Source organism: Salmo trutta, chromosome 34 (genome assembly GCF_901001165.1).
Source record: "Salmo trutta chromosome 34, fSalTru1.1, whole genome shotgun sequence".
NCBI classification, from domain to species: Eukaryota; Metazoa; Chordata; class Actinopteri; order Salmoniformes; family Salmonidae; genus Salmo; species Salmo trutta.
The window spans coordinates 2,582,651-2,608,259 of record NC_042990.1 but is presented as its reverse complement, the minus strand read 5'-3'; the positions used below and the strand labels follow the sequence as shown (position 1 = coordinate 2,608,259).

The following is a 25,609-nucleotide window of genomic DNA, read 5'->3' as shown; positions in this document are numbered from 1 at the left end:
TTGGTGTCCTTTAGTAGTGGTTTATTTGTAGCAATTTGACCATGACGGCCTGATTCACGCAGTCTCCTCTGAACAGTTGACGTTGAGATGGGTCTGTTACTTATTTATTTGGGTTGAAATTTCTAAGGCTGGTAACTCTGCAGAGGTAACTCTGGGTCTTCCTTTCCTGTGGAGGTCCTCATGAGAGCCAGTTTCATCATAGCGCATGATGGTTTTTGCGACTGCACTTGAATAAACTTTAAAAGGTCTTGAAAGATCTTCATGTCTTAAAGTAATGATGGACTGTCGTTTGTCTTACTTATTTGAGCCGTTCTTGCCATAATATGGACTTGGTCTTTTACCAAATAGGGCTTTCTTCTGTATACCTCCCCTACCTTGTCACAACACAACTGATTTGCTCAAACGTATTAAGAAGGAAAGGAATTCCACAAAATAACTTTTAACAAGGCATACCTGTTAACTGAAATGCATTCCAAGTGACTACCTCATGAGGCTGGTTGAGAGAATGCCAAGAGTGTGCAAAGCTGTCATCAAGGCAAAGGGTGGCTACTTTGAAGAATCTCAAATATAAAATATATTTTGATTTGTTTAACACTTTTGTGGTTACTACATGTTTCCATATGTGTTGATTCATAGTTTTGATGTCTTCACTATTATTCTACAATGTAAAAAATAGTACAAATAAAGGAAAATCCTGGAATGAGTAGGTGTGTCAACTTTTGACTGGTACTGTACATCATTTGGTATGCATAGCTATTGATAAAGTGCAAACAGTATTTAGTTAAGAGGGCTTTATATTTTCACCAGTCCAGTCATGGCTTTAATCCGTCTTTGGAGCAAATGCTGTAAATCTTTTAAAAAATAAAAAATAATGATAAATTCCTTGCTGATTGGATTGTTCAGTTTTGTTCCCTTTTACATCCATGACACACAACAGCCAATCTGTTTGTTCCTTGGAGTCACAAGCAGGACAAATAAACAGAGCATATACGAAGAGACTCTCCACTGAAATCTCTCTCAGCTGCGTGGTTGATTGTAGTTCTCAGCCTCCCCAGCAGGGGCATTGTAGTTTCTGAGGCATACTTCCTTCTTCTCAATCTCTTCAAACTCTGTCACAGAGATGTCCTGGGGAATCTTCTCCTCTGAGTTGCTGCGTCCAGACAGCTTGTCTGGGTGCTCCATGTCGTTGAAGCGTTCGGCCACACACTGTGCAGTCAGCCTGGCCTCGGGGTCGTGGTCCCAGCACTCGTCTATCGTGCCGCACACCACCTGGATGCCCTGAGGGAGGAGCAGCGGAGCACAGAGACTTACAGTCAGCAGTGGTACACAGATACTGGAGTCGGTAGAGAGAGAGGTTGGCCCTAATCAGATTATCCGATGAAAAAAATAGCTGTTGTAAAACATAAATAAAATGTGCAAGGAAATTATGCAATAATCCATCTGAGAATGTGTGCATTATGCATAATGAAAGCAGGTCTTGTTACTTACTGGGTGGTTGATCCAGCTGCTGGGGATCTCTGGTCGTCCCCTGTCTCTGAGAACGCTGTCCTTCATACTCTCCACACACGGGTGTTCCCTCACCTTACCGAAGGGGGGCTCGTAGTCCTTTACCTCTGTACACAAACACACACAGAGCCGAACATTTAAAACAGGAGCCAGAGAGATACAGAAGTCAAAAGATACGTTATAGGTTTATACAGTAGGTTCATAAACACACAGACAGAGCCACAGAACATTGTACTGTTTTGTGAATATTCAAATGTAGTCCTGGCCTCACTAAATGATTTTCCATGAAAGTGGACGATAAAGTATCATATCATATTGTATACTCAAACAGGAACAGAGAGATACAGAGGTCACAGAAGTAAAAAATGACATATGTTTTAGGTTTATAGGATCAGGGGCCAGGGAAAACCTGCCTGAGAGAAACAGTCAATATTATTGCATTAGATCTCAGTGAAAATGTGCTTGAAACAACTCACCAACTCAGCGGTGGCTCAGTGTCAGCTATCTTATAACGCGGCATCCAAGATGCTCGTCAAACCCCATGCAGAAATAAAGTTTACTCAAGGCAGAATTTCAAAGAGTTGGCTTGGGATGATGCAGTCTGGAAACTTTAGTCAATGGTTTGCAGAGAACTATTTATCTTTACATTGATCTGATCTGTACTTTGGGTAGAGCAACAAATCAAACTCAAGTTCACTTTGAAGAGTGGAGCTCTCATATAAAAACATTTGTTTCAGAAAGGCCAAATTGGGTACCTAAAGTAGTCTGACAAATTCTGTGTAGGAACCAAGTGCTAAATGAAACTAAAAGTAATTTTCCAGATTTCCGACGCAAAAAAAACTGTATGCCAGTAAGTAAACTATCCTCAATAGCTCCATATTGCAAAAACATTATTGGAAAATAACATTGAACAGACATGAGACAGAGCCAACTGAAAACAACAGGGTTATTATGGCGCAATGGCACTGTAGCATTAAGAAATACATCCACAATGAATACCTGTACTGTACTGAAACTATTGTTTCACTTTTGCATTCGTTTAGTACTGCCATCGTGAACAGAATGAAGACATGGAAATAGTATATGGATCATAATAAAACCTTTACCATCTCACAACACAGTCAATCAAAACAATGATGAGTTGACCTGTTAAGTAAGCGGAGTCAAAAGGCCCAGCAGTCAGAAATGTGATTTTCCTGTTTTTTTTATGAATATTTCCACACTATGAGGTTGGAATAACCACGGTGAAATTGTGTAAGAGCTGCTTGAAATTTCAGCCTGTTTTGATGGGGTGGAGTTTTGGCCTGCCAATTTTGACATCACCAGGCGGTAAATGAGTTAATAGACCAATAAGAAAGAGTTCCAAATCTCTCCAATAACAGCAAATGTTCAGTTTTCCCCACCTCAGTCAGACCACTCCCAGACAGTCCTAGCTAAATTCTTGCTTGAGAAATTGCTCTTTGCTAAGAAGCAATTTTTGTTTCTTTTTGACCATTTTAATTGAAGTAAGGTATTTAATGGGGCGGCAGGTAGCCTAGTGGTTAGAGTGTTGGACTAGCAACCGAAAGGTTGCAAGATCAAATCCCTGAGCTGACAAGGTAAAAATCTGTCGTTCTGCCCCTGAACAAGGCAGTTAACCCACTGTTCCTAATCTGTCATTGAAAATAAGAATATGTTCTTAACTGACTTGCCAAGTTAAATAAAGGTAAAATTAAAATTGTTACCCAGAAATTATTTGATATTGAGATAAAAATGGCTGCACTGGACCTTTAAAGCTGATCAGTTATTTCCCTGTACAGTACTGTAATACTGTTCAACTGAATTCTGGCTGACAGATGAGAAACGCACAGTCCCTGCCCAGAAGAGAGGCCTCACAGGAAGTCCAGATGAACACAGACAGGAATCGGATGCTAGGTCACCGCTTGAGCCAACAGCTGACTCTACAGGCATGAACTTCCTGTTTTTGAGAAGAAGATTTCCCTCGTTTCAGTGTTTTAGCAAAAGTACACCCACCTGCCCACCCATCTATCATTATTCAAGCGAGTAAAGGAATAGAGGTTATTTATTTTATTCCTGGTGTCCCGTGTAGCTCAGTTGGTAGAGCATGGTGCTTGCAATGCCATGGTAGTGGGTTTGATTCCCATGGGGGACAAGTATGAAAATGTATGCAATCACTAATGTAAGTCACTCGAGATAAGAGCATCTGCTAAAATGTAAACAGTTTTAGGGTTGTGTAATGGGAGCCTATAAAAAAATACAAAATTGTTTATTGTCTTATTCGAAAACATATGCCATATGAATAAATGGCATATTTTGGGAGCTATTGTTTTCGAATAAATTATAAACAATTTAGTATTTTTTTATAGGCTCCCATTTATAGGCTCCCATGCTAAGTCCACACTTAAGGTCATTTTGTGGTCTCCACACAAGAAGTGTTTGCTAAAAAGGAAGGAATGGTCAATATTGGTTTGAGAGAAACTTTTTTCAAGCCAACCAACCTAACATTAAATTCTGCAATGGATGAGACAACAACAAGACAAGAGAATGTAGATAGTGGTTTGAGAAAAAAGTTTTAACACTGACTGGGTATATTTCTGAGAACTGCTCATGCAAAGCAAGTGAGTTACAGTTGAAGTCGGAAGTTTACATACACCTCAGCCAAATACATTTAAACTCAGCAATTCACAATTCCTGACATTTAATCCTAGTAGAAATTCCCTGTCTTAGGTCAGTTAGGATCACCACTTTATTTTAAGAATGTGAAATGTCAGAATAATAGTAGAGAAAATGATTTATTTCAGATTTTATTTCTTTCATCACATTCCCAGTGGGTCAGAAGTTTGCATAAACTCAATTAGTATTTGGTAGCATTGCCTTTAAATTGTTTAACTTGGGTCAAACGTTTTGGGTGGCCTTCCACAAGCTTCCCCCAATATGTTTTGGCCCATTCCTCCTGACAGAGCTCGTGTAGCTGAGTGAGGTTTGTAGGCCTCCTTGCTCGCACACGCTTTTTCAGTTCTGCCCACAAATTGTCTATGGGATTGAGGTCAGGGCTTTGTGATGGCCACTCCAATACCATGATTTTGTTGTCCTTAAGCCATTTTGCCACAACTTTGGAAGTATGCTTGTCCATTTGGAAGACCCATGTGCGACCAAGCTTTAACTTCCTGACTGATGTCTTGAGATGTTGCTTCAATATATCCACATATGTTTCCTGTCTCATGATGCCATCTATTTTGTGAAGTGCACCAGTCCCTCCTGCAGCAAAGCACCCCCACAACATGAAGCTGCCACCCCCGTGCTTCACGGTTGGGATGGTGTTCTTTCCCCTTTTTCCTCCAAACATAACGATTGTCATTATGGCCAAACAGTTTTATTTTTGTTTCATCAGACCAGAGGACATTTCTCCAAAAAGTATGATCTTTGTCCCCATGTGCAGTTGCAAACCGTAGTCTGGCTTTTTTATGGCGGTTTTGGAGCAGTGGCTTCTTCCTTGCTGAGCGACCTTTCAGGTTATGTCGATATAGGACTCGTTTTGCTGTGGATATAGATACTTTTGTACCTGTTTCCTCCAGCATCTTCACAAGGTCCTTTGCTGTTGTTCTGGGATTGATTTGCACTTTTTGCACCAAAGTATGTTCATCTCTAGGAGACAGAACGTGTCTCCTTCCTGAGCAGTATGACGGCTGCGTGGTCCCATGGTGTTTGTACTTGCGTACTATTGTTTGTACAGATGAACGAGGTACCTTCAGACATTTGGAAATTGCTCCCAAGGATGAACCAGACTTGTGGATGTCTACAATTGTTTTTCTGAGGTCTTGGCGGATTTCTTTTGATTTTCCCATGATGTCAAGCAAAGAGGCACTGAGTTGAAAGGAAGGCCTTGAAATACATCCACAGGTACACCTCCAATTGACTCAAATGATGTCAATTAGCCTATCAGAAGCTTCTAAAGCCATGACATCATTTTCTGGAATTTTCCAAGCCGTTTTAAAATACAGTCAACTTAGTGTATGTAAACTTCTGACCCACTGGAATTTTGATACAGAGAATTATAAGTGAAATAATCTGTCTGTAAACAATTGTTGGAAAAATTACTTGCGTCATGCACAAAGTAGATGTCCTAACCGGCTTGCCAAAACTATAGTTTGTTAACAAGACATTTGTGGAGTGATTGAAAAACGAGTTTTAATGACCTAAGTGTATGCAAACTTCCGACTTCAACTGTAAATGAGGATGACCTGTTCAGTTAAGGTCAATTAATGATGTTATAAAGTATTTTTAAAGCACATATCACGTTCCTATTGACTCACATATCTGTATTAGAACTGTTAATGAAGAAATCACCTTTCATGATAACTGACAAATTGACACATCGAGATTCATCATACATCAGAGTGGTCAGATGACGCAGATGCTAAGCTAGAGGACTGTTTTGCTAACACAGACTGGACTATTTTTCATGATTTTCATCCAATGGCATTGAGGAGTATACCACATCAGTCACTGTGTCACGTCCTGACCAGTAAAGGGGTTATTTGTTATTATAGTTTGGTCAGGACGTGGCAGGGGGTATTTGTTTTATATGGTTTGAAGTGTGTGTTTTTGTAGAGGGGGTTTTTATTTATGTTTCTGGGGTTTTTGGTTTAGTTCTATGTTGTACAGTTCTATGTCTGTTTCTAGGGTGTTTATTTCTATGTTTATTATTTGGGATTGGGGCCTTCAATTGGAGGCAGCTGGTTATCGTTGCTTCTGATGGAAGGTCCTATAATTAGGAGTTTGTTTGTTTTGGGTATTGTGGGAGATTGTTCTTTGTATTGCTGTGTGAGCCTACAAGACTGTTTGTCGTCCGTTCACCGTTTTCTTGTTTTGTTTCGTGTTTAATAAAAATGAGCATTCACATACCCGCTGCGCCTTGGTCCAATATTTACAACAGCCGTGACACAGTGGCTTCATAATAACTGCATCGATGACGTTGTCCCCACATTGACCGTACGTACATATTCCAACCAGAAGCCATGGATTACAGGCAACATCCGCACTGAGCTAAAGGGTAGAGTTGCCGCTTTCAATGAGCAGGACACTAATCCAGACGCTTATGAGACATTCCGCTATGCCCTACAATGAACCATCAAACAGGCAAAGCGTCAATACAGGACTAAGATTGTATCCTACTACAGATGTGGCAGGGCTTGCAAACTATGGATTACAAATGGAACGCCAGCCGCGAGCTGCCCAGTGATTCAAGCCTACCAGACAAGCTAAATGACTTATATGTGTGCTTCAAGGCAAGTAACACTGAAGCATGCATGAGAGCACCAGCTGTTCCGGATGACTGTGTGATCATACTTGCCATAGCCGATGTGAGTAAGACCTTTAAACAGGTCAACCTTCAAAAGGTCGGATTACCAGGATGTGTACTCAGAGCATGCGCTGACCAACTGGTAAGTATCTTCACTGATATTTTCAACCTGTTCCTGATCGAGACTGTAACACCTACATGTTTCAAGCAGACCACCATAGTCCCTGTGCCCAAGAACACTAAGGTAACCTGCCTAAATGACTACCGACCCGTAGCACTCGCATCTGTAGCCGAAAAGTGCTTTGAAAGGCTGGTCATGGTTCACATCAACACCATCATCCCAGAAACCCTAGACCCACTCCAATTCCCATACCGCCCCAACAGATGCACAGATGACGCAATCTCTATTGCACTCAACACTGCCCTTTCCCACCTGGACAAAAGGAACACCTACGTGAGAATGCTGTTCATTGACTACAGCTCAGCGTACAACACCATAGTGCCCTCAAAGCCCATCACTAAGCTAAGGACCCTGGGACTAAACACCTCCCTCTGCAACTGGATCCTAGACTTCCTGACGGGCCGCCCCCAGGTGGTAAGGGTAGGCAACAACACATCTGCCACGCTGATCCTCAACACTGGGGCCCTCAGGGGTGTGTGCTGATTCCCCTCCAGTACTCCCTGTTCACCCATGACTGCATGGCCGAGCACGACTCCAACACCATCATTAAGTTTGCCGACGACACAACAGGGGTAGGCCTGGTCACCGACAACAATGAGACAGCCTATAGGGAGGAGGTCAGAGACCTGGCATTGTGGTGGCAGAACAACAAACAACCTCTCCCTCAACGTGATCAAGACAAAGAAGCTGATCGTGGGCTACAGGAAAGGAGGGCCGAGCACACCCCCATTCACATCGACGGGGCTGTTGTAGAGCGGGTCGAGAGCTTGTCCACATCACCAACAAACTATCAAGATCCAAACACACCAAGACAGTCATGAAGAGCGCACAACAATGCCTATTCCCCATCAGGAGAAAAGATTTTGCATGGGTCCTCAGATCCTCAAAAAGTTATTCTGCTACACCATCGAGAGCATCCTAACTAGTTGCATCACCGCCTGATATGGCAACTGCTCGGCATCCGACTGCAAGGCGCTACAGAGGGTAGTGCTTACGGCCCATTACATCACTAGGGCCAGCTTCCTGCCATCCTGGACCTCTATACCAGGCGGTGTCAGAGGAAGGCCCTAAAAATTGTCAAAGACTCCAGCTACCCGAGTCATAGAATGTTCTCTCTACTCCTGCATGGAAAGTGGTACCGGAGCACCAAGTCTAGGTCCAAAATGCTCCTTAACATCTTCTACCCCCAAGCCATAAGAATGGTGAACAGTTAATCCTTACCCCGCACATTGATTCGGTACCGGTAGCCCCTGTATACAGCCTCGTCATTTTCATTTTATTGTGTTACTTTTTTTTGTTTAGTTTATTTAGTAAATCTTTTCTAAACTTGTATTTTTCTTGAAACTGCAATGTAGGTTAAGGGCTTTTAGGTAAGCATTTCACTGTAAGGTCTAAACCTGTTGCATTCGGCGCATTTGACAAATTCAGTTTGATTTAATTTGAACAAGTGAATCAAGAAAATGTCTCAACATTCCCGCTCTGTAGTTCACCATCGATTTCCTCTTGCTGGTTTGTAATGTTGATACAGTACATTTTTGGCAGCTCAGACATGGGTTTCCATAGGTTTAGACTACATGGCCAGCCTCTCTCTCTCTCATGCTATTAACCATCAGGTCTCAGTCTGGTTTCCTGGTTCAAAGCCTGACCTGTTTAAGTTACTGTGCTACCACAGTCATATGTTTGCTACTATGACTCATTCTAGAGACTCCTGTTCAAACTGTACCCTGTGGTTGAGAAAGCATGCCACCACCTGAGTACATCTGACCCACCTGAGTATATCTGACCCACCTGAGTATATCTGACCCACCTGAGTATATCTGACCCACCTGAGTATATCTGACCCACCTGAGTATATCTGAACCACCTGAGTATATCTGAACCACCTGAGTATATCTGAACCACCTGAGTATATCTGAACCACAACTTGCCAGTTCACAAGTCAAATCAACTTGTATTAGTCGTGTACACATATTTTGCAGATGTTATCGCGGGTGTAGCGAAATAAATGCTTATGTTCCTAGCGCCAACAGTACAGTAACACCTAACAATACAATAAGATAAATGCATGCTTATGTTCCTAGCTCCAACAGTACAGTAACACCTAACAATACAATTTGACCAATGTAAACCCACAGACATATAGTACCCCTCATGCACATAGGAATGTGGTATTACCTGTATTCATCATACAGTAGTTTGTACTGGTTATTTTCTAGTACACTATCTGCAGTATAGTAGATATTAGGATTTCAGTCAACTTAAATAATTCAAGAAAACAGAGCCTCATAGAGCTAACAAAAGTTTGCTTCTGATCCGAGCCAAAAAAGTAACATGAATCTGTTTGAGACAGCTTGACAATCATGCTTGACACTCTTTCCCTCCCTCTTGGAGAACGATAAACTATTCTATTCTACTTCTCTCCTCTGATGGTTTTGATTAAGCTGAGAATTTGTGGCGATGGCTCTGACCTTGTTTTATCTTCCTCACAGGTTGTTAAAGTCCTGGGTGCCAGACAGGCAGCAAACCAGCCAGGAAGCCAGTCACAGACAGCCATCCAGACAGACAGGAAGTCATACCTTTACGAAATAACACATGCATTTCATGTGAACACATGTAAAGTCTTCCAAAAACACTTGCTTTCATGTGATCATGTGATCTTATGTGGAAGAAAAAAATGTCACCTTTATTTAACTAGGCAAGTCAGTTAAGAACAAATTCTTATTTACAATGACGGCCTACCCCAGCCAAACCCAGACGACGCTGGGCCAATTGTGCGGTGCCCTATGGGACTCCCAATCACGGCCGGATGTGATATAGCCTGGATTCAAACCAGGTACTATAGTGACACCTCTTGCACTGAGATGCAGTGCCTTAGACCGCCTCTCGGGAGCCCAACAAATTCATGTCGTAACATGTAAAGCAACATGTGATAACATGAAACTACACGTGAAAACTTGTGATCACATGTGAAGTGTTACAAAACACATGTTTTCACATGATTTCACGTGAAATTTCATGTGAAATCATGTGATTTTCCACATGTGAAACCATTTTCTGTAAGGGTACAGACAGACAGAAAAGACAGACAGACAGCTTGCTAGACAGCTTGCCAGACAGCTTGTCAGACAGCTTGTCAGACAGCTTGTCAGACAGCTTGCCAGACAGCTAGCCAGACAGCTAGCCAGACAGCTAGCCAGACAGACAGACAGACAGACAGACAGACAAGACAGACAGCATGGGGCCCATTCAGGCTTGAGGTGAGGCCATGACATCTGGATAGCAGCTGCCCTCCTCCACTCTACTCTAACCCTGTCTTCTCCCTCAGGGGAGTGAAGGAATTTCTCCTACAGTGGGACGGTCAACACCACTGTTCTCCCATTCCTCCCTAAACCAGCCAGTGAACGCCCTCCTGTCTTTCCTGCTCCTAATTCCAGCCGTGCAAATTATATGGGAAAAACATTTCGGGAAAAGAGATGGCCGTATTTATTACTTTCTCCCATAGTTGATTCTTTTTACTTGTCCTTACTTTTACTTTGAGGATAAAGAATGCATTGTGACGGCTGCTGCTGCTTTCTCTGAGGTTGCGACTGGCCCTGTTGACAGACAGGCGCGTTCGTACCGCGTTACAGATCCCAGATCATACGAAAGGCCCCCAAAACTGTGACAAAGTGGCTGACTGACTGACTGCCTGTGTTATGTGGCAGTCTGCCAGGCAAGGCAGCGAGACAACGGGAGCTTCTGACATCTGTCTGCTGAGGCACTGAGGCAGGTGGCGGCTGAGACAGACAGACAGACAGACAGACAGACAGACAGACAGACAGACAGACATGGAAGCCATGGCGGCTTCACCCACTCATTATAATGATGCACTGAGATGTGTCAGTCTGACTGTGTTTGGGGAAGAGGGGAGTGTTTGTGTTTTCGAAGTTGAGAGGAGTTTTGTGCCATCTGCTGTGTGTGTGTGTGTGTGTGTGTGTGTGTGTGTGTGTGTGTGTGTGTGTGTGTGTGTGTGTGTTCTCAGGTGAACAGAGTTTTATGCCGGCAATATTGACTCACCGAGCTGGGTTGATAGCATGGGAAGTTTTTATTGAAAGGATGACAAGTAGTAAAAATACATGTCCTGTATGTAGCTGTGTGAATGCCAGTTTCGCAGACATAGATAGCAGCATTTGTTGAGTTAGTCATTCTAACTCTGCAAACATTTTACCCCCCAAGGGAATTTCCAAACAAACTGTCAGTGCAGCACAGTAACGTTATTACACAAAATAAGGCAGCTTCTTGTTGTATCAAGGTGGGAGACTAGCTTAATTCCAACAGTGATTTAACCTTTCAACATGGGAAAGTCTCCTTGGGCTTTCCTAACGCACAACACATTTCACCCCTCCACTTTTATCAGAACAGATACCAATCTATGGGAAGACGAGTGGTATTGGTGGGCGAGATCAGACTAAGCCAAAACACATGGATTATCCCAATTGCTTCTCTCCCCACCGGTCCTATTCCCATCCAGGGATAGGAAGGCGCCGCGCTTCCCCTCTCCCGTAAATCTATGCTATCCTGTCCTCTCACCACTGTCTGTCTACAGTGCCAGCTGGAAAAGTCGTGGATGGTGGATGTACGTAATGTCATGACATGGGGAGATTCATTTATTACTGTAGAGTATAGGCCACAAGATACTGCTGAGAGAGACAGACAGACAGACAGACAGACAGACAGACAGACAGACAGACAGACAGACAGACAGACAGACAGACAGACAGACGGGGATAAAGAGAGAGAGAGACAAACAGACAGACAGAGATAGAAGAGGGAGGAAGACAGGGAGACAGAGAGAGAGAAAGCGAGAGAAAGAAAGAGAGAGGAAATTGACTATTTTCATTTCAGAGGTGTACCCAATGGGCACACATACAGTATTCTTTCACCCCATGCCATTGGAAGGAAAAAGTGAGAGGGTATAACAGGCTGATCATTCGGCCATGTTCCTTCAGAGGGCTCTGTGGCAGCGCTAAAGCGGTGACAGCGCTAAAGGGGCCCCTAGGTACCAAAGGGAAAACAGGAAATGGCCGCGCTGGAAGCAGGCAAGCACCAACACTAACATTCAATCAACATTCTGACACAATGGTCAAACAGGATCACCCACAAGACAAAATGGACCACAGAGACAGAGGGAAGTGAAAAACAAATTCCTCTATGTTATATAAAATATGTCCCTGTGGCTTGCCGTAGGATTCCCATTGGATAATCACCCATTTATATTATTGGCCCATATCCTGGCCTTGTTGTTCAGAGTGATGACAAACAGGAAGAATGGTACATTAGTGAATAGAAGGCTCTTGTTCTTTGAGAACTAACAGAGAATGAATTGTTTTTTGACACGTTTTGGTTTCTCTGAAATGTTTCCCACACCACAGTAAGTAATGGAGATGTGAGACAGTGGCTGTGTGAAAGTGTACACTTCGGGAGAAGGGTGGAAAAACAGGACACACCCACTCCCTTTACTTCCTTTGAGTGAAGGGCATCATGGGAAAAGGTGACCACTGTGCATAATAGGTGGCCATTACACTATAAACACCTTAAAGTGGTACTACCCGCCCCTGTTACGGTAAAAACTTAAGGGATGGGACTGGAGAAATCTAACCACTCCCAAATTCATTGAAAGAGCTATGGATGCAAGGACTGACCATCCATGATATCAAAATGATGGTTGTAACCATTTTTTAGGCTATATAGAGTTTGTTTACCTTGACTTTGTTTACAAGCATTGGAGTAAAACAAGCTTAATGGACCTTTACAGAGAAGTACACCTATTCCTTTATATCACTTACACAAGGTCACTACTTCAAATCGAAATATTGTCTGTCAATTGGCTACTGTCTAATGCAGCTCGGTCACGTGATTGGTCAGACATCATGTGGTGTTACTTTACCTCCAATGGCATTGCACCTGGAGGTGATCTCCCACAGTACCAGGGCCATGGAGTAGACGTCTGTCTGCTTGAACGACTCGATGTTCTCCAGGTTGATCCTGGACTCCAGCACCTCAGGGGCCATGTACCTGGCAGTGCCCACCTGTAGTGTGAGACTATTCTGTTTTATTCTGTTCTGTTCTACGCCATTCTAATGCTATTGATAGTAGAATATGCATGATTGCTTCTAGTACCATGTAACAGTACAATTCAACTGCAGTTTTAACTGACAGCCTGGGCTGTTTGTCTAATCACTGTAATAAAACTAAAGGCCTAGCAGCACTTGCTATATGGATATCATTAATTTGTTGTCCAGAAGAGGAACCAGTAAGAGAAAATGAGCCAGACACTAGTGTGTCTGAAATGGAACCCTATTCCCAAAATAGTGCACTACTTTTCACCAGAGCCCCTATAAGCCTTGGTCAAATAAAATGTCTCCCTTTTCCTATATAGTACCCTAATCATAGAGAATATGGTACCATTTTGGATGTAGCCTAAGTAGAAAGGAGAGACAAGAGAAGAATCTGTACCTGTCCACTGTTGGCCAGCTCGTCCACAGACAGCGAGTTGTCCAGACGCAGACCCAGGCCAAAGTCACACAGGACGCAGGTGAGGTCCCCTTTCACCAGGATGTTGGAGCTCTTGATGTCCCGGTGGACGATTGGCACCTTGTAGCGTCCGCACAACGTGTGGTCACTGTGCAGGTGGGCCACGCCCCTCGCCAGCGACCCGCCCAGCACCCACAGGTCGTCCCAGCTGATGACGTGGCACGTCAGGTACTCCTGGAGGTTGCCCTGGGGGTGGTAGGCCGTGATCAGCCAATACTGTTTCTCCACCTTACGTTCCTCCGCTGTCAGGAAGTGCAGGACGTTCTCGTGGCGCAGGTCAGCGTCCGAGAAGATGTCCTTCTCGTTCTTCCACGAGGCATACTCTTCATCGGCAAAAATCTTGACGGCGACGGTCTCGAAGGGCTCACCGGCTCCCGTGGCGCCCTGCTTCAGCTTGGCCTTGTAGACCTCAGCGAAGCGGCCCTTGCCCACCTGGGCATCCAGCTCAATGGGGAGGAGCTCCGTGTTGTGGTTGAGGTTGTTGGCGTGCGTGGAGCTGCTGTCCGAGCCGTCGTCGTCCATCATGATGGCGCGGGCATCGCTGAAGTCGAGAGGCGTCTTCTTGCGCTTGGCACCGGCATGGCGCTGGTGGTAGATGCGGTACCAATAGAAGGATGTGATGACCAGCATGGCCAGAACCAGCAGAGGAACCAGGCTGACCAGGATCACCGACACCACCTGGGAGTCCAGGGAGTCTGGGGTGGAGAGGAAAGACAAGAGAGAAAAAGGGAGACAAGGCAGATGTTATAGATTAGTTATACAGTACATTGCATACTCAGTAAAAATATTGTAGAATATACCTATTTTATTTCACCTTTATTTAACCAGGTAGGCTAGTTGAGAACAAGTTCTCATTTGCAACTGCGACCTGGCCAAGATAAAGCATAGCAATTCGACACATACAACAACACAGAGTTACATGGAATAAACAAAACATACAGTCAATAATACAGTAGAAAAAAAGAAAACAAAAAGTATATATACAGTGAGTGCAAATGAGGTAAGATAAGGGAGATAAGACATTAAATAGGCCATGGTGGCGAAGTCATTACAATATAGCAATTAAACACTGGAATGGTAGATGTGCAGAAGATGAATGTGCAAGTAGAGATACTGGGGTGCAAAGGAGCAAGATAAATAAAATAAATACAGTAAGGGGATGAGGTAGATAGATGGGCTATGTACAGGTGCAGTGATCTGTGAGATGCTCTGACAGCTGGTGCTTAAAGCTAGCGAGGGAGATATGAGCCTCCAGCTTCAGTGATTTTTGCAGTTCGTTCCAGTCATTGGCAGCAGAGAACTGGAAGGAAAGGCGACCAAAGGAGGAATTGGCTTTGGGGGTGACCAGTGAGATATACCTGCTGGAGCGCGTGCTACGAGTGGGTGCTGCTATAGTGACTAGTGAGCTGAGATAAGGCGGGGCTTTACCTAGCAGAGACTTGTAGATGACCAGTGGGTCATCCAGTGGGTTTGGCGACGAGTATGAAGCGAGGGCCAACCAACGAGAGCATACAGGTCGCAGTGGTGGGTAGTATATGAGGCTTTGGTGACAAAACGGATGGCACTGTGATAGACTTCATCCAATTTGTTGAGTAGAGTGTTGGAGGCTATTTTATAGATGACATCGCCGAAGTCAAGGATCGGTAGGATGGTCAGTTTTACGAGGGTATGTTTGGCAGCATGAGTGAAGGATGCTTTGTTGCGATATAGGAAGCCGATTCTAGATTTAATTTTGGATTGGAGATGCTTAATGTGAGTCTGGAAGAAGAGTTTACAGTCTAACCAGAAACCTAGGTATTTGTAGTTGTCCACGTATTCTACGTCAGAGCCGTCCAGAGTAGTGATGCTGGACAGGCGGGCAGGTGCGGGCAGTGATCGATTGAATAGCATGCATTTAGTTTTACTTGTAATTAAGAGCAGTTGGAGGCCACGGAAGGAGAGTTGTATGGCATTGAAGCTCGTCTGGAGGTTAGTTAACACAGTGTCCAAAGAGGGGCCAGAAGTATACAGAATGGTGATGTCTGCGTAGAGGTGGATCAGAAAATCACCAGCAGCAAGAGCGACATCATTGATGTATACAGAGAAGAGAGTCGGCCCGAGAATTGAACCCTGTGGCACCCCCATAGAGACTGCCAGAGGTCTGGACAACAGGCCCTCCGATTTGACACACTGAACTCTATCAGAGAAGTAGTTGGTAAACCAGGCGAGGCAATCATTTGAAAAACCAAGGCTGTCGAGTCTGCCAATAAGAATTTGGTGATTGACAGAGCCGAAAGCCTTGGTCAGGTCGATGAATACGGCTGCACAGTAATGTCTCTTATCGATGGCGGTTATGGTGTTGTTTAGGACCTTGAGCGTGGCTGAGGTGCACCCAAGACCAGCTCTGAAACCAGATTGCATAGTGGAGAAGGTACCGTGGGATTCGAAATGGTCGGTAATCTGTTTGTTAACTTGGCTTTCGAAGATCTTAGAAAGACAGGGTAGGATAGCTATAGGTCTGTAGCAGTTTGGGTCTAGAGTGTCACCCCCTTTGAAGAGGGGGATGACCATGGCAGCTTTCCAATCTTTGGGAATCTCAGACGATACGAAAGAGAGGTTGAACAAGCTAGTAATAGGGGTTGCAACAATTTCGGCAGATAATTTTAGAAAGAGAGGGTCCAGATTGTCTAGCCCGGCTGATTTCTGGGGGTTCAGATTTTGCAGCTCTTTCAGAACATCAGCTATCTGGATTTGGGTGAAGGAGAAATGTTGGGGGCTTTGGCGGGTTGCTGTGGACTTTACAGTGTCCCAGAACCTTTTTGAGTTTGTAATACAGGATGCACATTTTTGTTTGAAAAAGCAGGCCTTAGCTTTCTTAACTGCCTGTGTATATTTGTTCCTAACTTCACTGAAAAGTTGCATATCACGGGGGCTATTCGATGCTAATGCAGAACGCCACAGGATGTTTTTGTGCTGGTCAAGGGCAGCCCGCCAGTTAGGTATATTCTACAATACTTATACAATTATACACCTCTACAGTGCTCATACTATAGTCTAAAACTTTAGCATATTTTCACAATAGCCTTTTCACTCACTATGAGTAGCTGGACCAGCCACAAGGGTCAAGATCAAAGAAGTCTGTTTGTTTATTGACCTTAAGTGCCCACTGCATAGAAAACAATGACCACAAAGGACTTTGTGGGATACAATTTTTTATTTAACTAGGCAAGTCAGTTAAGAACACATTCTTATTTACAATGACGGCCTACCCCAGACAACACTGGGCCAATTGTGCGCTGCCCTATGGGACTCCCAATCACAGCCGGATGTGATACAGCCTGGATTCAAATCAGGGACTGCAGTGACACCTCTTGCACTGGGATGCAGTGCCTTAGACCACTGCGCCACTCAGGAGCCCTCAATACATGACGAGTGCAGTAGCCTATAATTAGACAGTTTACATTTTAGTCATTTAGCAGACACTCTTATCCAGAGCGACTTACTGTAGTGAATGCATACATTTCTTTCTCCGTACTGGTCCCCCGTGGGAATTGAACCCACAACCCTGGTGTTGCAAACACCATGCTCTACCAACTGAGCCACACGGGATTTAAGTTGTGCTTGAACGCCATACACACTATACATTACACTCCAATTCCCTTCAGCACTAGGAAATCAATAGGAAGTAGCCAAGTAGCTATGTTGTCTCAGAGCATCTTGCTATGCGCAACGTAGCCTGCTCCTTTCCAGCAAAGCAGTGGAACCTAACACTTCCATGAGGAATGTCAATAAGCATCTGCAAGCTACAAAGCTGAAGTTAGCTTGTTGGTCTGTTAAACACACCAAGGCTGAACCATGCCCCAGTCAACCACATATTGTGTTCCCTTTATAGACCTAGTCTATGTCTGATTCTTATGCTCTTAAGGGGTGATGTCTGTGTCTGCTAGTCCCAGTAATCTGGTGAAAGTTCATGCATATGCTATGTTTACAATCCTATTTCTGGGGATGGCTGAAGACTCTTAAAAACATAATAAAACACAACATGTCAGATCAGTTAGGATTTGAAGGGTTGTAAATGAGTCGTTAACACGTTGTCTGAACAGGCAGACTATCAGTGCTGGGGTGACTGCTGCTGTTCTATAATTACAGACAGAGATACTGTATTAGGCACATGTTTGGCAGTTAAGGATTGTGCGTGTTCCTGCGTACGTGCATGCATTTGTGTGTGTGTGTGCATACAGTACAGCAAGTGCCCGTCAAGCCCTCATTCGCGTGCTCCTTTTTTTCAGTCAGGAAACCACATGTCTGAAATTTTCAACGTGGCCCCAGTGGAGTTTGTTTTGGTTTTCGCAGAGTGAGAGAGAGCAGCGATCTGTCACATCAAACCTGTCCCTGTGCCTCTGCCATCTCTCAGTGAATACGGCCCACAGAGGAACGTTTTCTAGTTACTACCCCCTTAGGGTCGGGGCCAGGTTCGAGAGCATTGATTGTATTAATACACGCATGTGCTGTTTTTCACCTTTTATTTCCGTGTGTTACACTACGCACATCATGCTTCAAGTGGGCAGTGTTGTCACATGTTTTGTGGTGAACATGACGTTAGACAGTTTGCAGCAGAGCTATCCATCCTCCACGGTGAGGGGGAAATGTTTTTCCGTGATGTTGTTGATCGTCATGTGCAGATGCTTTCAATTTTGGGCTCTGGAAGGCCAGGTCTCGAAAATGTACCTCTGTGTTATTACTGCTTGGAGGCTGTAGTCAAAATACATAAGATTCCATGGCCAAGATTAGAACGAGAGACTGCAGCCAAAATGCCTCCACGATGCAAAACCTGTTTGCAATCTTGTATTTGGAGGGTGTACAACAGCGCACACATGTTAACATTCAATACGTGACACCTTACATGACAACCTAATAAGGAATTGCATAAACGTTCATTACTTTTGAGTTACGTCAAAGGTGCTGGTAAACTATATCCTCAATTGTAATGCCTAGCCTACATTACACAATCTTAGCGATGACATAACAGGTGACATAGCACCACATAAGGACTCGCGGAAGGTGAAGAAGTCATGGTCATTGCACTCGTATGACCAATCATAATGCCCACAAAAGGCTATCTTCAGCATGACATAACAGGTGACATAGCACTACATATGAGGTGACATAGCACTACATAGGGACTTACAGGGAGTGAAGAACACGTGGTTGTTGCACTCGTCCTCGGAGCAGGAGCAGATGAAGAACTGGGAGCCCATGCCATTCCTCTCCCTCATCTCACACTTGCTGTTGTTATAGTCCTCCAGCATCAGACCATGCAGCTTATGGGCTGGGTTGTGGCATATCGTGTCTATGGTGACGTTGTCAACTTTCTTTCTCCTGGAAACAAGACAACAGGAGCCATTAATTACACTACAATTAAGTTATGAGTTAAGTTTTATAGACAGTAACAAAAGGGAAAATAACTTGACTAATTAACAAATGGTAATGATTTGATACAGAGGTAATCCTGAAGGTGCACAAATGAACCTACAAATGGGCTACTCAGGTCTCTTGCTGGGTGGTGTGTAGATTATGTAGTGAAACCCATTTTAAGAGGTTTTGCTGTGAACATGACATTAGGAGTTCTGCTGACTTCAGTTCCTACTGCTGTAAATCAAACATCAAAATCAAATAAAATGTATTGGTCACATATGCATATTTAGCAGATGCTATTGCGGGTGTAGCGAAATGCTTGTGGTCCTAGCGCCCTCAAAAACTTCAATGAGAAACAGTGGCATTGCCTTCCGCTTCGAACAGGAGGCCAAATCTAGTTCTCTACTTTTCTAACATTCAAATTTCGCAACTATATTTGGGTTAGTGGGTGGGACACTTTTGGGTTTGGCTACTTAGTTAAACCTTGTTGACAGCAAATGTAGTATTTAAATGACAAATCACCAAGCAAGATTATGAATTTCCGCTCTGTCACTCACTAACATGCTCGTAGTGTGTCACTGAACCCACTACTACTGCTCTCCTAAGGTCAAGTTTAAAGGTCATTCCAACTCTCAATGAAAGATGATGAGGGGTGCTGTAGTCACTCACCAGATGCTGACGCACACGTCATCTGGATGAGGGCAGATGGATGTGATGCTACAGTCGGCCATACAGCTCCCTGTGCCCGTACAGCTGGTAGACTCCACGTCACAGAACTTACACAGACGCTTCAGCTTCAGCATGTTCATTGACGAGGCCCCTGGGGTGGAGACACAAAGAGATAGGGGGAAAGACATGTTAGATTGATAGTTTACAAAAGGGATATGGTTATTTGAGGCAGTCAACAGTTGGTTCATTAAGGTTACTCATGTGTCATCTCATCCAATACGTTCACTCTTTACTGCAGCACTTTACTTCATGCCAGCAGCATACCACCCTACATCACACTGCTGGATTGCCTCTGATGCTAAGCAGGGTTGGTCCTGGTTGTTCACTGAATGGGAGACCAGATGCTGCTGGAAGTGGTATTGAAGGGCCAGTAGGAGGTACTCTTTCCTCAGGTCTAAAAAATATCCCAATACCCCCAGGGCAGTGATGATTGGGGACATTGTCATGTGTAGGATGCTGTCTTTTGGATGGAACGTTAAACGGGTACCCTGACTCGCTGTGGTCACTAAAGAGCACATGGTACTTATCATAAGAATAGGAGTGTTAACCCTGGTGTCCTGACTCTCTGTGGTCACAGTAGGGGTGTTAATCCTGGTGTCCTGACTCTCTGTGGTCACTATAGATCCCATGGTACTTATCATAAGAGTAGAGGTGTTAACCCCGGTGTCCTGACTCTCTGTGGTCACTATAGATCCCATGGTACTTATCATAAGAGTAGGGGTGTTAACCCTGGTGTCCTGACTCTCTGTGGTCAGAGTAGGGGTATTAACACTGGCGTCCTGACTCTCTGTGGTCACTATAGATCCCATGGTACTTATCGTAAGAATAGGAGTGTTAACCCCGGTGTCCTGACTCTCTGTGGTCACTATAGATCCCATGGTACTTATCATAAGAGTAGAGGTGTTAACCCTGGTGTCCTGACTCTCTGTGGTCATTATAGATCCCATGGTACTTATCGTAAGAGTAGGGGTGTTAACCCTGGTGTCCTGACTGTGGTCAGAGTAGGGGTGTTAACCCTGGTGTCCTGACTCTCTGTGGAATGAGTAGGGGTGTTAACCCTGGTGTCCTGACTCTCTGTGGTCACTATAGATCCCATGGTACTTATCGTAAGAGTAGTGGTGTTAACCCCGGTGTCCTGACTCTCTGTGGTCACTATAGATCCCATGGTACTTATCGTAAGAGTAGGGGTGTTAACCCTGGTGTCCTGACTCTCTGTGGTCAGAGTAGTGGTGTTAACCCCGGTGTCCTGACTCTCTGTGGTCACTATAGATCCCATGGCACTTATCGTAAGAGTAGTGGTGTTAACCCCGGTGTCCTGACTCTCTGTGGTCACTATAGATCCCATGGTACTTATCGTAAGAATAGGAGTGTTAACCTGTTGTCCTGACTCTCTGTGGTCACTATAGATCCCATGGTACTTATCGTAAGAATAGGAGTGTTAACCTGTTGTCCTGACTCTCTGTGGTCACTATAGATCCCATGGTAATTATTGTAAGAGTAGGAGTGTTAACCCTGGTGCCCTGACTCTCTGTGGTCAGAGTAGGGGTGTTAACGCTGGTGTCCTGACTCTCTGTGGTCAGAGTAGGGGTGTTAACCCTGGTGTCCTGACACTCTGTGGTCGCTATAGATCCCATGGTACTTATCGTAAGAGTAGTGGTGCTAACCCCGGTGTCCTGACTCTCTGTGGTCACTAAAGAGCCCATGGCACTTATCGTAAGAGTAGTGGTGTTAACCCCGGTGTCCTGACTCTCTGTGGTCACTAAAGAGCCCATGGCACTTATCGTAAGAGTAGTGGTGTTAACCCCGGTGTCCTGACTCTCTGTGGTCACTAAAGAGCCCATGGTACTTATCGTAAGAATAGGAGTGTTAACCCCGGTACCCTGACTCTCTGTGGTCACTATAGATCCCATGGTACTTATCATAAGAGTAGGGGTGTTAACCCTGGTGTCCTGGGAAAATGACCAATCTGGCCCTCATACCATCATGGCCACCTAATCATCCCCAGCTTCCAATTGGCTCATTCATTCCCCCTCCTCTCCCTGTAACTATTCACCAGGTCATTGCTGTAAATGAGAATGTGTTCTTAGTCAACTTACCTGGTAAAATAAGGGTTACAAATAAGAAAAAAATGCACTATTACAAATGAGTACAGTTCACTCTCTGAGGGTCTAAAACACAAGATAAGAACTTTGACCGGGATTTAATTTGATCGTGGTAAATGTTGCAGATGTTGGCTCAATTACCTTTAAATGTCAAGCGCACTATATAGCACAGTTTTGGATTGAACCCCGGTCTTTGATTGCTGTTATATGGGCCTAAACTGTATTAACCTAACAAAGATGATAACTTTGCTCGACTTGGGAAACTGACATTTCCCTCCAATTACACAGACAAACAAAAGGCTACAAACACCAGAAAGGTGAACTTTCCCATCTAATATAGTAATATGGACATTTCCTACACTGGAAAAGTATGGTCTGTTGAACATCAGTGAGTACAGTGAAACCTTAACCTCATATCTCAGTCCAGACTACGTGAAGGAATGTATCATTACTGAGAGACTTGACAATTTCACTTTGAAAATAACATGCGAAATAGACAAAACTGATGTTCCTTGCGGTACTATGTCGCTAAGTATAATTATTCCAAGAGAGAGTTTAAATAAGTGATACATTATTTTTAAAAACATTCATTCTCCAATCCATTCATTTCAATTGAACATGTTCATTCATTTCAATTTAACATGTCCATTCATTTCAATTGAACATGTCCATTCATTTTTCAACCATATGTCAACTATTTCCCCAGAGCCTAAATTCTACTGTGAACAATCAGCACATTCCGCGGTGCCATCCATCTACCATGGTCGTGTTCAGACTTGACTTCACACGGGGAGCCAGTGGTGGGACGTGTCCTGTTTGTGTATGATAGTCATCTCTACTAAGACAACCGCCAGACAGGACAATAAAAACAAACAAAGGGAACATTGAACACCAGTATATCTTTCAGTCGTGTAGTCTTCAATTTGCAAATTTGTGTCTTGCCAATTGACTTTGTGAATATCAAAGACCAGGACATAATGTTAGAGCGTGTATTTGTGAGAAAGAGAGAGAGAGAGAGAAATTGAGAGATTTCACACCAGGAAGAGTACTACCACATCACTCCTTCTTTCTTATTTGCTCTCCTTCCAGACCTTTATGGCGTGTCTTTAGCATGAATAAAAAACAGAACCTGACTGAAATCAGAAATCAGACGCTCTTAATAGCTAAAACAGAGATGAGGTGAAATGAAGTAAAAAGAGATGAAGGAGGGAGAGATCTTACAGACTCAATTGACGTCACCGCCACATAACCACACTAAATCGAAGTGTAACAGACTGCACACATAGGAAGAGAAAGTTCAACCTGTTACTTGCATCAGCAGTGTCCTCGTGACACAACCGATAGTGAAAGTGGGTTATTGGCCGTTAACTGGGCCTGTCTGCATGTGCAGCTCAAGGATTTCCTCTTGAAGAATTTCCGTCGCAGAGAGCTGAGTTCAGCCAAGCGAAATGGGTTAGGATTGGGGGTTGTGTCCCAAATGGAACCCTATTTCATAAATAGTAGTTTACTATATAGAGAATAGAGCGCCATTTTAGACGCAGCCTGGGTCCCCAGTGTATTGGACCGGCTGGCAGGGGGGCGAACCCCTGCCATGTCAAAATAATCACCCCTCCCTCTAAAATCGGTACAGGAGAGAGAGCAAATGAGGTTCTCTTCCCTCCAACTTACTCAAAGTGCAGTAGTACACTCTATGTTAGAGAATATCAAGGTTACTGACTTAGGAGAGAATGTTGTACCTGTGCACCAGGACATAATGCCTACTGTAGCCGCCTGTTCACAATCTTCAGGTTGAAGTAGAGCTGTGGCTTGAAGCGACAGAAAAACCACCTGCAAGTCTGAAAACCAGAGTGACTGGAGCAGATCTAAAGAAGCCACATGCACTGCAGGTGGCAGCATTCACACAGCAGTATAGACGGTGAAGTCTCCACGGTGTCAGGATATTGCAGACGGATATTAGGCTATATTCTGTTATTCCTGTTTTTACGGTGTACTGTACATGTCTGTGTGCTCAAACCAATAAAGACATTAAGATTAAGTACTGCAGAGGTGTACAATTTAGAATTTGGCATGAGGTGAAGTTTGTAGTCTGTTGTAGAGCTATAACAGAATGGCTAAGAATTATCTTGGGCTGAGAGCTGGTAGTCGAGAGAGGTTGTGGAGTGAAAAGTGATTGTATCATTAGAAAAACTCCTCTCAAAATGTATGCCATTTAAGCCCAAGGAGACGGGCTATGGTGGGGATGAATGCTGTTAATTGTCACCCATGCCAAAATATAATTGCAGATGTGGGGGAGAGAGGATTATAAGAAGTCAAAGCTGTTTGGTGCCATTGGGACTGGGTTGGAGTTGGAGACAGGGGCAAATAGATGACAATTTATGATGTGTCTACCTTGGAAATTATAGACCAAATATAATTCCCACTTCCAGTGTCAACAATGTACATAAGAATGAAAAGTCCCATTGGTAGGACCACCATGCAGGTTTTCTCTTGCAACAGGTGGTGTAGCCAAACCTCCTCCCACTGTGTTAAGCAAGCACTTTAATACATAGGCCTACTTCCCGTTTGCAGAAACATCATGGCACACTCCAATTATTTTCTTATATGATTTCCTCTTGGAAAATACTAGCGCTCAATTGAAGTGTTGAAAATAGTTAGTCATTATGCTCATACAGTCATTCCATCCCCACTTTAGTAAAAAATGTGGATTTGGGTATAAATGTACCACAGTTCCTGAGTTCCTGATATTGAACAACACTGACTGCGTAATTTGCATACATTAAATACTATGCATTCAAATTCGCAGTAACACAAGCCAATCAATATATTTGCGAGTTTTAGCTCAAATGAGATGAACATTTTGCCTTCCACCAAAATCTAGAGCTGGATCATGTTTGACCACCTGCTACAAAAATCTGAATGGCAATTAGAAGTTCTAATTTGGGGAAAACAGAAACACGTGTCAATGTTACAATAACCTCATAAATGTCTCAATAATTACTTTAAGCCAACGATAACACTATAGCCAACCACCAACATTCAAAGGCTACTTGAAACGTTTTAACTCACCCTTCTGTTCAAGCAGAACACTACCAAAGAGTATCGTTCCACACCAGAAAGCAGAAAACCGAAGTAGCTCCATTTAGAAACGGATTACAAACTACTCTTCTTTTCATTTACTAAAAGCTTGATTATAGTAAATATCCAGACTTTAATTCGAGACGTTCTTCGGATGTATTTTTCCGTCTGCCTGTTGCTCTCATGCGTCTCAAGCAACCCTGGGTTAAAGTAAATAGTGCAGTCAGAATTTGCCGTATTTGAGTCAGACAGTATGTATGCACTTTCATGAAACAGGAAATCTTCAGAAAGGGCAGGACTGTTTTTTTTCTTTAGGCTACTTCCGAACTGCTGGGTTTGTAGCTCACAGGTCTTGAAACATGTTATTATGAGCACAGAGTTTATTGGAAGGCAAAACTTGAAATGACACGCTCCAAAATAGATGACAATGATTTCGAAAGAAGTGAGGAGAAGTATACATCCAAATAAAACATATGAATTGAACACTTCTCTACTTACAATGATGCAACATTTTTAATCATTCTTTCCATTTTTACACACTTCACTGTACCATGTACCATAAGACACACATTATTGATCAGACAAAATACAGCTGTGTCTGATATCCACAAACATAAGAACAAATGACATAACTTCTTTACTTGCTTCATTAGCACTTTTTCACATGGACCTCTGAAACAATTTGTAAAAGACTCCAGTCACCCAAGTCATAGACTGTTCAGTCTGCTACCACCGCATGGCAAGCAT

The 25,609-nt window shown here is 43.6% G+C and overlaps 1 protein-coding gene across 1 annotated transcript; it reads right to left on the bottom strand.

The window, feature by feature from the left end:
* Positions 1-797: 797 nt before the first annotated feature.
* Positions 798-25,186, bottom strand: LOC115173307 (TGF-beta receptor type-2). Its single transcript, XM_029731290.1, has 7 exons — positions 24,854-25,186; positions 19,626-19,776; positions 18,730-18,920; positions 13,485-14,257; positions 12,916-13,057; positions 1,489-1,613; positions 798-1,278 (listed from the first exon to the last, which is right to left on the bottom strand). Exons 1-7 carry the CDS (start codon positions 24,924-24,926, stop codon positions 1,018-1,020), a joined length of 1,716 nt encoding a protein of 571 aa, XP_029587150.1. The 5' UTR covers positions 24,927-25,186; the 3' UTR covers positions 798-1,017.
* Positions 25,187-25,609: the final 423 nt, after the last annotated feature.

Excerpts from the sequence above, each read along its gene's own strand:
- LOC115173307 (XM_029731290.1), bottom strand. The coding sequence starts at position 24,926 with ATGGAGCTACTTCGGTTTTCTGCTTTCTGGTGTGGAACGATACTCTTT. Across the intron at positions 19,777-24,853 it reads TGTTCTGCTTGAACAGAAGG|GGGCCTCGTCAATGAACATG; the intron begins GTGAGTTAAAAC and ends TCTCCACCCCAG. Across the intron at positions 1,614-12,915 it reads CAGGTGCAATGCCATTGGAG|AGGTAAAGGACTACGAGCCC; the intron begins GTAAAGTAACAC and ends GTTTGTGTACAG.